Source organism: Corythoichthys intestinalis, chromosome 7 (assembly GCF_030265065.1).
Source record: "Corythoichthys intestinalis isolate RoL2023-P3 chromosome 7, ASM3026506v1, whole genome shotgun sequence".
Taxonomy (NCBI): Eukaryota; Metazoa; Chordata; class Actinopteri; order Syngnathiformes; family Syngnathidae; genus Corythoichthys; species Corythoichthys intestinalis.
Window position 1 is genome coordinate 60767926 of NC_080401.1, and position 14227 is coordinate 60782152.

At 49.4% G+C, this 14227-nt stretch overlaps 1 protein-coding gene across 2 annotated transcripts; it reads left to right on the forward strand.

Moving 5' to 3' along the window:
* Positions 1-914: 914 nt before the first annotated feature.
* map1sa (microtubule-associated protein 1Sa) lies at positions 915-12213 on the forward strand. Of its 2 annotated transcripts, XM_057842326.1 has the most exons (7): positions 915-1066; positions 2082-2183; positions 3710-3792; positions 3853-3993; positions 4182-6408; positions 9446-9654; positions 9719-12213. In XM_057842326.1, exons 1-7 carry the CDS (start codon positions 934-936, stop codon positions 9872-9874), a joined length of 3051 nt encoding a protein of 1016 aa, XP_057698309.1. In that variant the 5' UTR covers positions 915-933; the 3' UTR covers positions 9875-12213. The 2 variants fall into 2 exon arrangements, with proteins under 2 accessions (XP_057698309.1, XP_057698310.1); XM_057842327.1 differs by lacking the exon at positions 2082-2183.
* Positions 12214-14227: the final 2014 nt, after the last annotated feature.

Below are 14227 nucleotides of genomic sequence, written 5' to 3' on the forward strand. Positions count from 1 at the left end.
ATATATTTTTTTATGTTTTTTGGGGGGGGCGGGGGGGGCAGCGAATCTACCGCGTTTTAATGGTATGCCATTATTAGTAGGATTGTGTTGTACTACATATCAGAAATTACATGCAGTTCACAGCTTCACGCGCTGTGAGGCGCTAAAATGCCAGTTACGATAAGAAGACGCCGCTGTAAGAAAGCAATGTAGCTTCCTGATTTTATTGGGCCACTTCCTGTTGATATGGACGGATTTCAGGGTCACTTCCTGTTGATTTGGAAGCATTTCGCTGTCGTTTCCTGTTGTTATGCTCACTTACATTTGAGGGCATTTACAGGTCACTTTCTTTTTCTTACTCTTCCTGTTGATTTTGGGGTCACTTCCTGTTGATATTGGGTCACTTCCTATTGATCTGGGGTCATTTTGGTCGTGTTTCAAATAATTTTTAATGCGTTATTTTTTGAATGATTGAATTTGAACACTATCTTCCTACCAATACGAAATGTCATGCAGTTCACAGCTTCACGCACGGTGAGGCGCTAAAATGCCAGATGCATGCTGCTGGAAGAAAGCAATGTAGCTCAACTTCAAGTTGTTACACATAGCATTTTGAACCAATAATTAAAAAGTGTTCCAAAGCCGCCAACCTTTGTCCAAAGTAGCCCAAATTTGAGCAACCCGCCCAATGCCTTTTTCTCCCTCCCGCCCCGAGTCTTTGGCGGGGAACCCGCCCGATCTGGCAACGCTGCGGGGGAGGTCTCCTCGAAACCCAGAACCTTCTTCTGATTGGTCGCGGGTGCTAAGTCGTCTTCACCGATTGGTCAAGTTCCGACTCAATCGCTGTCGCCCCGCCCTCGACGCGAATGGGAGGGGAGGGGAAGTGTGCGGTGCGGTGTGGTGACGTAGCCGCTGCCACTGGCGCTGGCTGGCTGGCTGGCTGGACCGTCCGAGATGATGGCGGCGGAGCGGGGCGGCGAGCCCGGTTCGGCCGCGGCGGATTACTCCATGTTGGTGGTGGTCGGCATGGTCGGGGCGCTGCGGGCCGACGGCCTCTTGGAGCGGCTCTTGCAGCAGATCGAGTCGGGTGAGTTTTGGAAAAGTTTGAGGGAAGTCGGCGCAACCTTTCACAATAAAACCATTTGACTTTGCCTACAAAGTTCAGAATGACGTATGCTTTGAGAAGATTGATCTTCATACAAAGTTTGGAGCCGTCAAGGCACTTCGAAAAGCTAACATTTCTCTGTTCCGAACGTCCTCTTTCCTATTTCCATATTTTACAACGTGTGTAGAAAAAAAAAGGCGTGAGAAGATAAAGAGCGCAGGCAGGCGCCACTCGGTCACGTGATCTGACCAAATACGGCGTGAGAGGCACGTGTTGAGTCACTCAACTTAGGAGCCATTGACGAGTTGAACAAAAAATAGTTTCCAAAAACTTTTTGATGTCATCTGTAATATTCTGTTTTTTTGATGGTAGCTCTAAATACACATGCAAAAGCTTGGACTCATCATTAAATACATCAAAAATTGAAGGGTCACAAAATCGGTGTACACTTTCTGCCAAAAACATACAGTTTGGCCAAAATTTGCCAAAAACGTTCATTTCTAATAGGCAAAATTTCCCGTTTTTTTTCAAATGGCCCTATTATTCGCCATTCTTTTCAAAGGCACAGAATTTTTATTATTTCACTTCCTGTTGATTTAGGGGCACTTAGGGGCCACTTCCTGTTGAGTCACTTGGATTGAAAATCAATAGGAAGGAATGGAGGATTTTGTGCCATTGAAATGAATGGGGGGTCAATAGGGCCAATGGAAATCAATGTGCCATTAGGAATGAATGGGTATGTTTTTGGCAGAACCATACGTTTTTGGCAAAATTTGTATTGCCCCTTAGCATCCAGGAAGTGACCCCAAAACACGCCTCCAAATCAACAGGAAGTGACCCGATATAGCAACCATCACATCGCAATTTCTCCAGATATAGCTTTTTCTAGTTATTCTGGACTTTTTTTCTCCCGGCCAATGAGTTTCACAGGAATGCTATCACTCCTTCAGAAGTATCGAGTCATTGTTCCTCTTCCTGTGCGTTTGTTTTGTTGCAGGCGTTCGCCGCTGGCGCGTCCCGATGAAGCTGGACGTTCTGGACCAGCAGCTGAAGCTCTTTGTGTCCCGACATTCGGCCTTCGCGTCAGAGGAGGTTCCGGGTGAGAAATGCAAACTAGGAGCGGAACGCTCGGAACCCGGTGCCAATTGGGCCTCTCGTCGACTCCGGTTTCTTTCTATGGATGGAAATGTGCGGGCGCTAATATGGATATGAGGGGCAATTTGGGGACACTTTTTGTTCATATCGGGTCACTTCCTTTTGATTATGAGTCAGGGCAAATATAGCCATTGGAAATGAATGGGAAATTTTGCCCATTAGAAATGAATGGGAAAGTTTGGGCAAATGTGGCCTAGCTATATGTTTTTTGGGGGAAAACAAAAATAAATTTTTGGGCAAACTCATTTTTGGGGTGTCAAACAAAAAAGAAGGTGTCAGACGCGAGCACTCCGGGTGTATCGGTTTTTGAACTCCGTCGGTGGGTCAGTCAGTTTTGGCTGCGTTGTGCACCAAAGAAATGTATAGAAAGTGATATTTCTGAAGAAATTTCGATGGTAGCTTTGTTGTGATGTTTGCTACATCGGGTCACTTCCTGTTGATTTTGGGGCATTCCTAGGTCACTTCATGTTTTTGGGTCACTTCCTGTTGATTTTGGGGCATTCCGAGGTCACGTCCTATTGATTTGGAGACAGGTCACTTCCTGGTGATTTTGGGTCATTGCAGGGTCACTTCCTGTTGATCAGGGGACATTTCAGGGTCACTTCCTATTGCTATCTGGTCACTTCTTGTTGATTGGAAGGCATTTTGGGGTCACTTCCTGTTGAAAGTGGGTCACTTCCTGTTTATTTTGCTTTCCTTGGTTGCTCCCTATTGATTTTGGGTCACTTCCTCTTCATTTTGGGGCATTCCTAGGTCACTTCATGTTTCTGAGTCACTTCCTGTTGATTTCGGGGCATTCCTAGGTCACTTCCTGTTGATTTGGAGGCATACTGAGGTCACTTCCTGGTGATTTTGGGTCATTTCAGGGTCACTTCCTGTTGATCAGGGGACATTTCAGGGTCACTTCCTTTTGATATCTGGTCATTTGTTGATTGGAGGGCATTTGGGGTCACTTGCTGTTGAAAGTGGGTGACTTCCTGTCGATTACAGGTCACTTTCTGTCAATGGAATGGCAAATAGGGCCATTAGAAATGAATAGGAACATTTTTGACAAATTTGGGCCAAACCGTATATTTTCGGCAAAAACTACACCTATAAATTTTGTGCCCCTTAGCTCCTTGAATTTGTTTAGATGTGAATCATGTAATATGGGCAAAAACTGTAATACAAGTTACATTTTGAAATCCCCCCCCCCCCCCCAGCATTTTAATGAAACAAAAGAGAGACTGTGTGGAGGGAAAATTCCGTCATTTTGGTCTTTGAACGGTGTCTGTGGGTCAAACTGTTTGGCTGGGAAGAAACGCCATTGAATAAAAAAAGAAATATTATAAATGGAAGCTTTTGCGTCTAGATGCAAGGCTGTCGATCTTTTTAAGTTGAGTCGCATCCTGAAAAAGTGACATCTATTTTCATTTGGACATTTATGCCGCGGTGTTAGAGGTGGACTAACGGAACTTTTTGTGGCCGCAGGTCAGCGGACGCTGCAGCACCGCGGTGACATCCTGGACACGCAAGTGGTGCTGAATCCAGCTCACGACCTGGTCTGCTCTGAGGTGAGACGGAAAGAAGGTTTGCCCTACTGCAGGTCAGACGGTAACGTTGAGGTTCCTCAGGTGCGGCGGCTGCTATGCGAGCCTTCTCGACACAAACTTTTGGTATTGGCCGGTCAGTGCGTGGAGGACAGCGGCGATTTGGTGCTGCAGAAAGGCCTCTTCTCCTTCAGCGACTTGATTGAGATCTGCTCCGACGAAGAGGTTAGCCTCTCCTTCACGCTCCTTGGCCAATTCCCGTCAGCTGCTCGAGTCAGCTGCCGCAAAGCGCGTGGGTCTTGTGGCCTTTGGTTTCGCATTCTTTCCGCCAGCCGCTTCTGTCACCCCCTCATGTTTCTTGCCATGTAAAAGCTTTTTGTTTGTTTTTTATTTGTGTGCGGCGCCACGGCTAGGTGAGTCTCTCCCGGAGCTCGGCGGACCCCGCGACTCTCACCCTGGCCTGTCCGGACTCGGGCCTCTGGAGAGAGGCCTCGTCAGAGGAGCGCCGGCCAGGGGACTTCCTGAACGTCCGGATCAACCCTCCCCCGCTCCTTCCGCAGATGGAGGGTCTGCAAGAGTTCACGGAGTACCTCTCTGAGTCTCTGGAGCCCGAGTCGCCGTTCGAGCTCTTGGAACCTCCCACGACGGCGGGATTCCTGAAACTCTCGCGGCCCTGCTGCTACATCTTCCCCGGCGGTACGGGGGACTGCGCCTTCTTCGCCGTCAACGGTTTCAACGTCCTGGTCGACGGCGGCTCGGACCACCGCGCCTGCTTCTGGAAACTGGTCCGACACCTAGACCGAATCGACTCCATTCTGGTCACGCACGTCGGCGTGGACAATCTACCCGGGGTGAACAGTCTGCTGCTGAGAAAAATAGCCGAGCGGGACCGGGATTTGGCCGAAGAGGAACGGGTCAAAAATCTCATTTCCCCGGAGATCGGGGTGGTTTTTCTCAACGTCCCGGAAAGACCCAAAGTCGGCCCGGCGGATTCCGGCGAGCTCCGCGCCGCCGACCAGGGCGCGCTGATCTCCGAGAGCCTGCGGAAACTCTCCGTCGAGCCGCGGCCTTTGCGTCGCTCTAACGGGCCCTCCGTCGACCCGCTCGTCTTGTTCCACAAGATGGGAGTCGGCCGTCTGGAGCTATACCCTTTGAATCCTGTCGCCGGCGGTAGAGAATCGGAAGAGTCCTCGCGGGGTTCCGGCTCCGAGAGCTCCGATCTTTCGCCAACGTGCCTGGCTTCCGTCTGCGCTTTGCTGGTTTGGCATCCTTCCGACAGTCGGGAAAAGATCGTCCGAGTCCTTTTCCCGGGATCCACGCCGCAGGCCAAAATCCTGGATGGACTCGACAGACTCAAACATTTGGATTTCCTCAACGTTCCCGTGGCGAGCTCCGCGGATCTGCTAACACCCGCGGAACAGAAGCCGGCCAAACCGTCCGAGGGTCGGGAAAACCTCAAGTCCGGAGAAGCGCGAGTCGTCTCCGCCTTCCAAAAGGACAAAAGCGGACGAGTTCCCGTGAAAAAACAGGAGGTTAAACTCAACCCGAAGGCGGCGGGGGAGCACGTGTCCAAAGAGAAAGAGCGAGAGGTCAAATCCAAGCTCCTCAAGCCTTCCGAGAAGCTCCTTTTCAAAAAGAAAGAGGAGCGGGTGATTGCCGCCGTTGCGAAGAGAGAAAGTCTGAGGCTAGATGCTACCAAGACCAAGAAAGAAAACAAACCCGAAGCCAAAAAAGACAAAAAAATGGCTCCGACACTTGCCAAGGACGTGAAGAAAGCGGGCGGAGCCTCGATCGCCGACGTGAAAAAACAAGTCGGCGGGAATCTAAACAAAGGGACGAAAGCTAATGCGGAGAAGGACAAGCGGGTTTTCACAGCCATAGACGACAACAGGAACAGCATCAAAGAGACCTCCCGACTTCCAAATTGGGCCGGCGTCAGGAAGAACCCCCACGCGACTCAAACCAGTCCGGAGACCCGGCCCGGTACGGACGTCTCCTTCGTGTCCTCAGAAGATCCCGGAGTCGAAAGACAACTCGGTCCGGACGTGGACAGCTGTGAGCAGAAGAGTCCCGCCCGGGACGACTTTCAGAATCAAGCATCCACCAAAAATATTAGAAACATTCCAGACTCTCCTTCGATTCCCGCAAACATGGAGGATTTCCATACGCTTTCCTCGGAGACTGCGGAATCGCCGACGGAATGCCGGTCCGACGGGCATTACTCGGATCAAGATACGGAGCGGGACTCGACCCTGGCGCTTAACGGTCACGCGGACATTCCTCACAATGTGGATCTGTGCTTGGTGTCGCCGTGCGAGTTCCGGCACTGCGCGGTCCGAGCGGCGGAGAACCTCGGACCGGACCGGCGTCCCTCCGCGGACGCTCCGTCGGCCCCGGTCGAGGACCCGCCCCGTTTAACTCCCCGGCCGGAAGCTGGCGCGGCAGACGCGGACCCCCCCGGCAAGAACCAAAGGCCTTCTGTTGGCAAGACCAAAAAAATGCCAGCGGGAACCCTGCAAAGGGGGACTTGGGGAAGCCAGAACGGCAAATCCAAGACCGTTAAACGCTCCCCGGCCCTCGAGAGGAAGGCGTCCGTCCGGATCTCATCGGCCGGATCTCGAAGCGGGAGCGCCAAAGCAGGTAAGTCATCACCTGTTGCCGAAGCTATTATAAGAAGTGTTGCAACGATGTCGATTTTTGGCTCCCTATACTGATTTCGCTACCCGGCTCTTTGACATCGGTAACACTGTACCGTTTTTGAATCCTTTTTAACCCCACCCCAATGGCGCTTTTTCTCAGCCAACCGTTTGACCCGTCAACACAATTGATACACTAAAATGACAGCACAGGCTCCTCTCGTTTAACAGCAGAAAAATTAACGTTTGTCCCAAAACGTGACTTTTTTGAAAAGTAAAGTTACCTAGTTTTCCTCCAAATCACATCATTTACACATAGAAAAATTCAGGGCATTGAGGTGCACCATGTTATTCTTTTTCTTGTGGCAGCAAAAACTGATGGTTCAGCCACAATTTGCCAAAAACATTCTCATTCATTTTCTAATGGCCAAAATTTCCCATTCATTTCCAATGGCCCTATTTGCCATTCCATTAACAGGAAGTGACTCCGAAATGCCCCCAAAACAACAGGAAGTGACCCCAAAATGCCCCCAAATCCAACAGGAAGTGACTCGATATAAACAGGAAGTGACCTCGTAATGCCCCCAAATCAACAGAAAGCGACTCAATATCAAAAGGAAGTGACCCTGAAATGCCCCCAAATCAACAGGAAGTGACTCAATATCAAAAGGAAGTGACCCCAAAATGCCCCCAAAACAACAGGAAGTGACCTGTACCAATAGGAAGTGACCCCAAAATGCCCCCAAAACAACAGGAAGTGACCTGTACCATTAGGAAGTGACCCCAAAATGCCCCCAAATCAATGGGAAGTGACCCAACAACAGCAGGAAGTGACCCCATATTACCAGGATTGACCCTGAAATGCCCCCAAATCAACAGGAAGTGACTCAATTTTAACAGGAAGTGACCACAAAATGCCCACAAAACAGGAAGTGACCCGTACCAACAGGAAGTGACCCTAAAGGGCCCCCAAATCAATGAGACATGACCCCACAACTACAGGAAGTGACCCCATATCAACAGGAAGTGACCCTGAAATTCCCCCAAATCAACAGGAAGTGACTCAATGTCAAAAGGAAGTGACGGCCAAAATGCCCCCAAAACAACAGAAAGTGACCCACTTTCAACAGGAAGTGACCCCAAAATGCCCCCAAATCAATGGGAAGTGACCCAACAACAACTGGAAGGGACCCCATGTTACCAGGATTGACCCTGAAATGCCCCTAAATCAACAGAAAGTGACCATGAAATGCCCACAAAACAGGATGTGACCCGTACCAACATAAAGTGGCCCTTTAACCCTAAAGGGCCCCCAAATCAATGAGACGTGACCCCACAACTACAGGAAGTGACCCCATATCAACAGGAAGTGACCCTGAAATTCCCCCAAATCAACAGGAAGTGACTCAATGTCAAAAGGAAGTGACGGCCAAAATGCCCCCAAAACAACAGAAAGTGACCCACTTTCAACAGGAAGTGACCCCAAAATGCCCCCAAATCAATGGGAAGTGACCCAACAACAACTGGAAGGGACCCCATGTTACCAGGATTGACCCTGAAATGCCCCTAAATCAACAGAAAGTGACCATGAAATGCCCACAAAACAGGATGTGACCCGTACCAACATAAAGTGGCCCTTTAACCCTAAAGGGCCCCCAAATCAATGAGACGTGACCCCACAACTACAGGAAGTGACCCCATATCAACAGGAAGTGACCCTGAAATTCCCCCAAATCAACAGGAAGTGACTCAATGTCAATAGGAAGTGACGGCCAAAATGCCCCCAAAACAACAGAAAGTGACCCACTTTCAACAGGAAGTGACCCCAAAATGCCCCCAAATCAATGGGAAGTGACCCAACAACAACTGGAAGGGACCCCATGTTACCAGGATTGACCCTGAAATGCCCCTAAATCAACAGAAAGTGACCATGAAATGCCCACAAAACAGGATGTGACCCGTACCAACATAAAGTGGCCCTTTAACCCTAAAGGGCCCCCAAATCAATGAGAAGTGACCCCACAACTACAGGAAGTGACCCTGAAATTCCCCCAAAACAACAGGAAGTGACCCTGAAATGCCCCCAAATTTACAGGAAGAGACTCAATATCAACAGGAAGTGACCCACAAATGCCAACAAAATAGGAAGTGACCCGTACAAACAGGAAGTGACCCAAAAATGCCCCCAAATCAATGGGAAGTGACCCCATAATGCCCCCAAAACAACAGGAAGTGACCCGTACAAATTGGAAGCGACCCTAAAATGCCCGCAAAACAATTGGAAGTGACCCGTACCAAAAGTGACCCCAAAATGTCCCAAAATCAATGGGAAGTGACCCAACAACAACAGGAAGGGACCCCATGTTACCAGGATTGACCCTGAAATGCCCCCAAATCAACAGAAAGTGACCATGAAATGCCCACAAAACAGGAAGTGACCCGTATCAACATAAAGTGACCCTAAAGGGCCCCCAAATCAATGAGAAGTGACCCCACAACTACAGGAAATGACCCCATATCAACAGGAAGTGACCCTGAAATTCCCCCAAAACAACAGGAAGTGACCCTGAAATCCCCCAAATTTACAGGAAGTGACTCAATATCAACAGGAAGTGACCCACAAATGCCCACAAAATAGGAAGTGACCCATACAAACAGGAAATGACCCAAAAATGCCCCCAAATCAATGGGAAGTGACCCGCACAAATAGGAAGCGACCCTAAAATGCCCCTAAAACAATTGGAAGTGACCCCCACAACAACAGGAAGTGATCCAGAAATACGCCCAAATCAACAGGAAGTGACCTGATATCAACAGGAAGTGACCCTGTCATGCCCCACATTAACAGGAAGTAAACTGGTATACCAACCGTCACAGTAAAACGACGACCGCAATTTCATTAGAAATGGCATTTTCTAGTTTCATAGTACTAGCTAAGAGCGACGCCCGCATTTTAATGCCGATATCGGTGCAACACTCACCTCGAGGCCGTTCCGATCTCTACCGACGCCTTGACCCGTTTGTCCGGTCCGCTCGCCCAGCGTCCAAAGCGGCGGACGTCTCGCCCGTTCACGTGGACCTGGCCTACCTGCCGTCCGGGTCCGCCTCGTCCACCGTCGACTCGGAATTGTTCCGACGCCTTCGCGCTTCCTACTACGTGGTGAGCGGCGAGGAGCGGGTTAAAGCGGCGGCCATGAGGAGCATCCTGGACGCCCTGCTGGACGGCAAGAGCGCCTGGCCGGACGCGCAGGTAAGCGGACGCGACGCGCTGTCAGACCCGCCCGGAAACGCCTCCTTCTCCTTCTACCCTCCAGGTGACGCTCATCCCGACGTTCGATTCGGCGGCCATGCACGAGTGGTACCGAGACAGCCGCGAGCGGCAGAGGCTGCTGTCCGTCACCGTTTTGGGGAGCAACAGCACCGTGGCCATGCAGGAGGAAACCTTTCCCGCCTGCAAGGTGGAGTTCTGAGTCCGGCCGGAACGCACCCAAGCGAGCGAACCTTTAGCCCGGGGGTGTCAAAGCAATTTCGCAAAGGGCCGCGCAACCCGTCAAGAGGACTGGTGTCTTACAAGTGCAATCAGGTGCTTGTTGTTTCCCCCGACCCCTCAATGGTTAAACTACCTGTGCTGGATCAGTTCTAACAATGACCAGGACCCACTGTGGCCCTCCCTCGAGGACCCTGGACATGGGTCTGACTGCAGCCCAGAGCCAAGCGACAGCCGTTACAAACCACACCTGCTGATGGTACGGTGCCGCCAACAATTTGTTGACTATGTGAAGTTCAAATGGTTTTTACAACTATAGGGGTATCCAACTCCGTTCCTGGAGAGCCCCTACACAGCTTGTTTTCCATATCAACACACCAGACTCAAATCATCAGGATCGTTATCTGGCTCCTGCTGATGAGCCGATCATTTGATTCAGGTGTGTTAAAGGAGGGAGGAAGACATGGAAAACAAGCTGGATAGGGGCTCTTCAGAACTGGAGTTGGATACCCCTGCCCTAACCCAATTCCTTACCCTAACCCTAACCTGGAAACAGGGGCGTGCCTAAACATAATCATAGCATGTATTGGACCATGCCCATATTTGGCCACGTTTGTGTGATTCTCTTTGAACAACCACAATGGCTATCTGTTATCAGAAGCTGTGCTTATGACTCACTGCTCTTACCAGTCAGGACCGTCTGTCAAGGTTTTAATTTAAGATGTTTTTCTGATGAAAAAATCCGTTTTGGCCCTTTCAACAGTATAAAACACTTGCCTTACTTTTGCGAGATCACAGCCCTTGTCTGTATCACATTTGTACCCAGAATATTCTGTTTATAAAGCCTTCGAAGCAAACCCGAAATTCAAAGAACACGCGAAGGACAAAGAGAGAAAATAGCGTCCTTCAACAATAACTTGATTATTGTAACCTTTGCTATGTTTGGAAGCCGTTAAAGTTGTTCAAATTGCTCCCAGTATTGCATGATTTCCCTTTTGTCTACTTTCCACATGTGAAAGTCAATATTTTGCTGAGTTTTTAGATAAAAAGTGACTCATCTTAGGTTGGCTACAACAGAGCCTGCCTGAGAAGTCTACTGCTTTAAGATGGCGGCTGGTTACTAACGCCGCCGAGTTATCATTTTTCATCGAGTTCTATGTACATGTGATATCTATGAGACGTGACCATGTGGGCCTACAACCCCTAGCAAAAAGTATGGAATCGCCAGTCTCGGACGAGCACTCGCTCAGACATTTTATCATGTAGAACAAACTCAGATAAAAAGCCAATGCAGATTCTTGACTCTTGACAAGGTGATGATGCTGGAACTTTGGTTTGGTGCTGTTCCAGTGAGATTTACAAAGATGACTGTCTGAAGAAAACATCAAAATTCCCTCAGTCCTTGATGATATGGGGCTGCATGTCGGGCAAAGGCACTGTAGTTATCTTCAATAAATTCACAAGTTTACACAGAAATTTCAGACAGCTTTCCTATCCCTTCAATTGAAAATATGTCATTTTCCAAGATGACAATGCATCATGCCACAGAGCTTAAACTGTAAAAAAATGGTCCACAGCAAGGCTCCGACCTGCTAGGATGATCCGGTAACTGCAATCAAAGAGAGTTGGCACCGAATTGATGGAAAATACTCATCAAGTCCATGCCTCAGAGACTGCAAGATGTCATAAAAGCCAGAGGTGGTCCTACTAAATACTAGAGATGTGTTTTGATTGTTATTTCTTTGTTTGTTTCTCATGATTCCAATTTCTTTTCCTCAGAATGGAGTGATTCCGTCTATATTTCCCTGTACTTGCTCTATAAAAGTAACATTTACTGACTACAAAATTGTTTTTTATTCATTTCTTTTAGTGTTTCTGAATGCTAAAGAGTTGCACTTTTGAACTGGTGATTCCATACTTTTTGCTAGGGGTTGTAGAACCAAGTCCGCAAGGGGCCGGATTGGATCCCCTGGTTTTGACACCCTTCAACTACGTTATTATGACCCCCCCAAAAAAGTGCAAATTGACGAGAAATCTTCCTCTTTGCTCTTACCATAAGTACAAGAGCACATGAAGGCAAAAAATGTGAAATCATTTGTTCCGACTGAAGTTTTGATGCATGAACACGCAAGTCCCAATATTTTCAGTGTCAACAAAAACAGTACATCCCATCATCATTTCAATTTCAAGAATACTGATCGGATGAAGGAAATTTTCTCCATGTAAAGGAAAAATGGAGAGAATTCAAGTTGTGTGTTTGAAGGCCTGACATGATAAGACGGTTTCCTTGCTATTCTGTTGATTCTTGATTAAACAACATTGTTGAAGGAAGTTGTTGTCATGCCAGTCATTTTATCCAAGGTCTAACGGGGTTGTCTAAACTTTGGAATCTGCTTTCATAAAATTCAAAGGCTAAATCGGCTAAAAAAAATAGATTTAAAAGTATTTTCCTTTTACTAATGAGCACAACACATAGCCTACACTGTGACCTGGGCTGGCTGGTAGTCGATAAGTTGAGCTAACTTGGTATCAGGTCACTTCCTTTTGATTTGGGGGCATTTTGGGGTCACTTCCTGTTGATAACAGTTCTCTTCCTGTTGAAATCAGGTTACCTCCTGTTGATTTGTGTGCATTTCGGTGTCACTTGCTGTTACTATCGGGTCACTTCTTGTTGATTTGGCAGCATTTGGGATCACCTCCTGTTGACGTTGGGTCACTTGCCCTCAAATCAACAGGGAGTGACCTCCAAATAACCCCAAATCAACAGGAGGTGACCCTGAAATGTCACCAAAGCAACAGGAAGTGACCCTGAAATTTCCGAAAAGCAACACGAAATGACCAAAATCAACCGGAAGTGACCCGATATATCAACCACCACAGCCTCCTATCTCTGGGGTCGAAGTCACTGAGATGGTTAGAAAGCTTCTCGGTGGCAAGGAACCGGGGGTTGATGAGATGATCTGCCCGGAGTTCCTAGAGGCTCTGGATGTTGGGGGGCTGTCGGGGCTGACACGGCTTTACAACAATGTGTGGACATCGGGGACATTGCCTCAAGGGGGACCGGAGGGTGTGTTCCAGTTACAGAGGGATCACAGTCCTCCGCCTGCCCGGTACAGTCTATTCAGGGGTACTGGAGAGGAGGGTCCGTCCGGACGTCAAATCTCGGATTCAGGAGGAGCAGTGTGGTTTCTGTCCCGGCCTCGGAAAAGTGGACCGGCTCTGCACCCTCGGCAGGGTCCTTGAGGGTGCATGGGAGTTCGCCCAACCGGTCTACGTGTGTTTTGTAGATTTGGAGAAGGCGTTCCACCGTTTGCCTCTGGTAGTCCTGTGGGGGTTGCTGTGGGAGTACGGGGTACCGAGTTCCTTGGTTGTTAGGGCTGTTCGGACCCTGTCAAACCGGTTTCAAGAGATTGGTCCGCATTGCTGGCATAAAGTCGAATTCATTCCCAGTGAGGGTTGGACTCCGCCAAGGCTGCCCTTTGTCACCGATTTTGTTCATAACTTTGATGGAGAAAATTTCTAGGCGCGGTTCGGTTTGGTGGCCTCGGCATTACATCTCTGCTTTTTGCAGATGATCTGGTGCTGTTGGCTTCATCGAGCCGTGACCTCCGACTCTCACTGGAGCGGTTCTCAGCCGAGTGCGAAGCGGTCGGGATGAAGATCGGCGCCTCCAAATCCGAGACTGTGATCCTCAGTCGGAAAAGGTTGGCGTGTCCTCTCTGGGTCGGGGTTGAGATCCTGCCCCGAGTGGAGGAGTTCAAGTATCTTGGGGTCTTGTTCACGAGCGAGGGTAGGAGGGAGCGGGAGATCGACAGGCGGATCGACAGCGGTCCGTAGTGGTGAAGGAGGCGAAGCGCTCGAATTACCAGTCGATCTACGTTCCTACCCTCACCTATGGTCAGGAGCTGTGGGTCGTGACCGAAAGGACAAGGTCCCGGATAGGAGCGGCCGAAATGAGTTTCCTCCGCAGGGTGTCCGGGCCGCTACTCCTCCGCAATGAGAGGAGCCAGTTGAGGTGGCTCGGGCATCTGGTTCGGATGCCTCCCTGGAGAGGCCTTCTGGACACGTCCCACCGGGGGGAAGCCCCAGGGACGATCCAGGACAGGCTGGAGAGACTATGTCTCGCGGCTGGCCTGGGAACACCTTGGGATCCTGCCGAAGGAGCTGGTTGATGTGGTTGGGGAGAGGGAAGTCTGGGCTGAAGCTGCTGCCCCTGCGACCTGACCCCGGATTAAGCGGCAGATGATGGATGGATGGATTGTGGCACTTTTCAGTTATTCAAAAAATAATAAGTTTATTAAAAATATCTAGGCTGGAATTCTCCAGTTTACTACAT

What these genes read in the sequence shown, in the direction of transcription:
- map1sa (XM_057842326.1), top strand. Translation starts at nt 934, where the DNA reads ATGATGGCGGCGGAGCGGGGCGGCGAGCCCGGTTCGGCCGCGGCGGAT. An exon ending in CGCGTCAGAGGAGGTTCCGG is followed by an intron (nt 2,184 to 3,709) that starts GTGAGAAATGCA and finishes TTGTGGCCGCAG; the next exon opens with GTCAGCGGACGCTGCAGCAC. An exon ending in AAGCGGGAGCGCCAAAGCAG is followed by an intron (nt 6,409 to 9,445) that starts GTAAGTCATCAC and finishes CCGCTCGCCCAG; the next exon opens with CGTCCAAAGCGGCGGACGTC.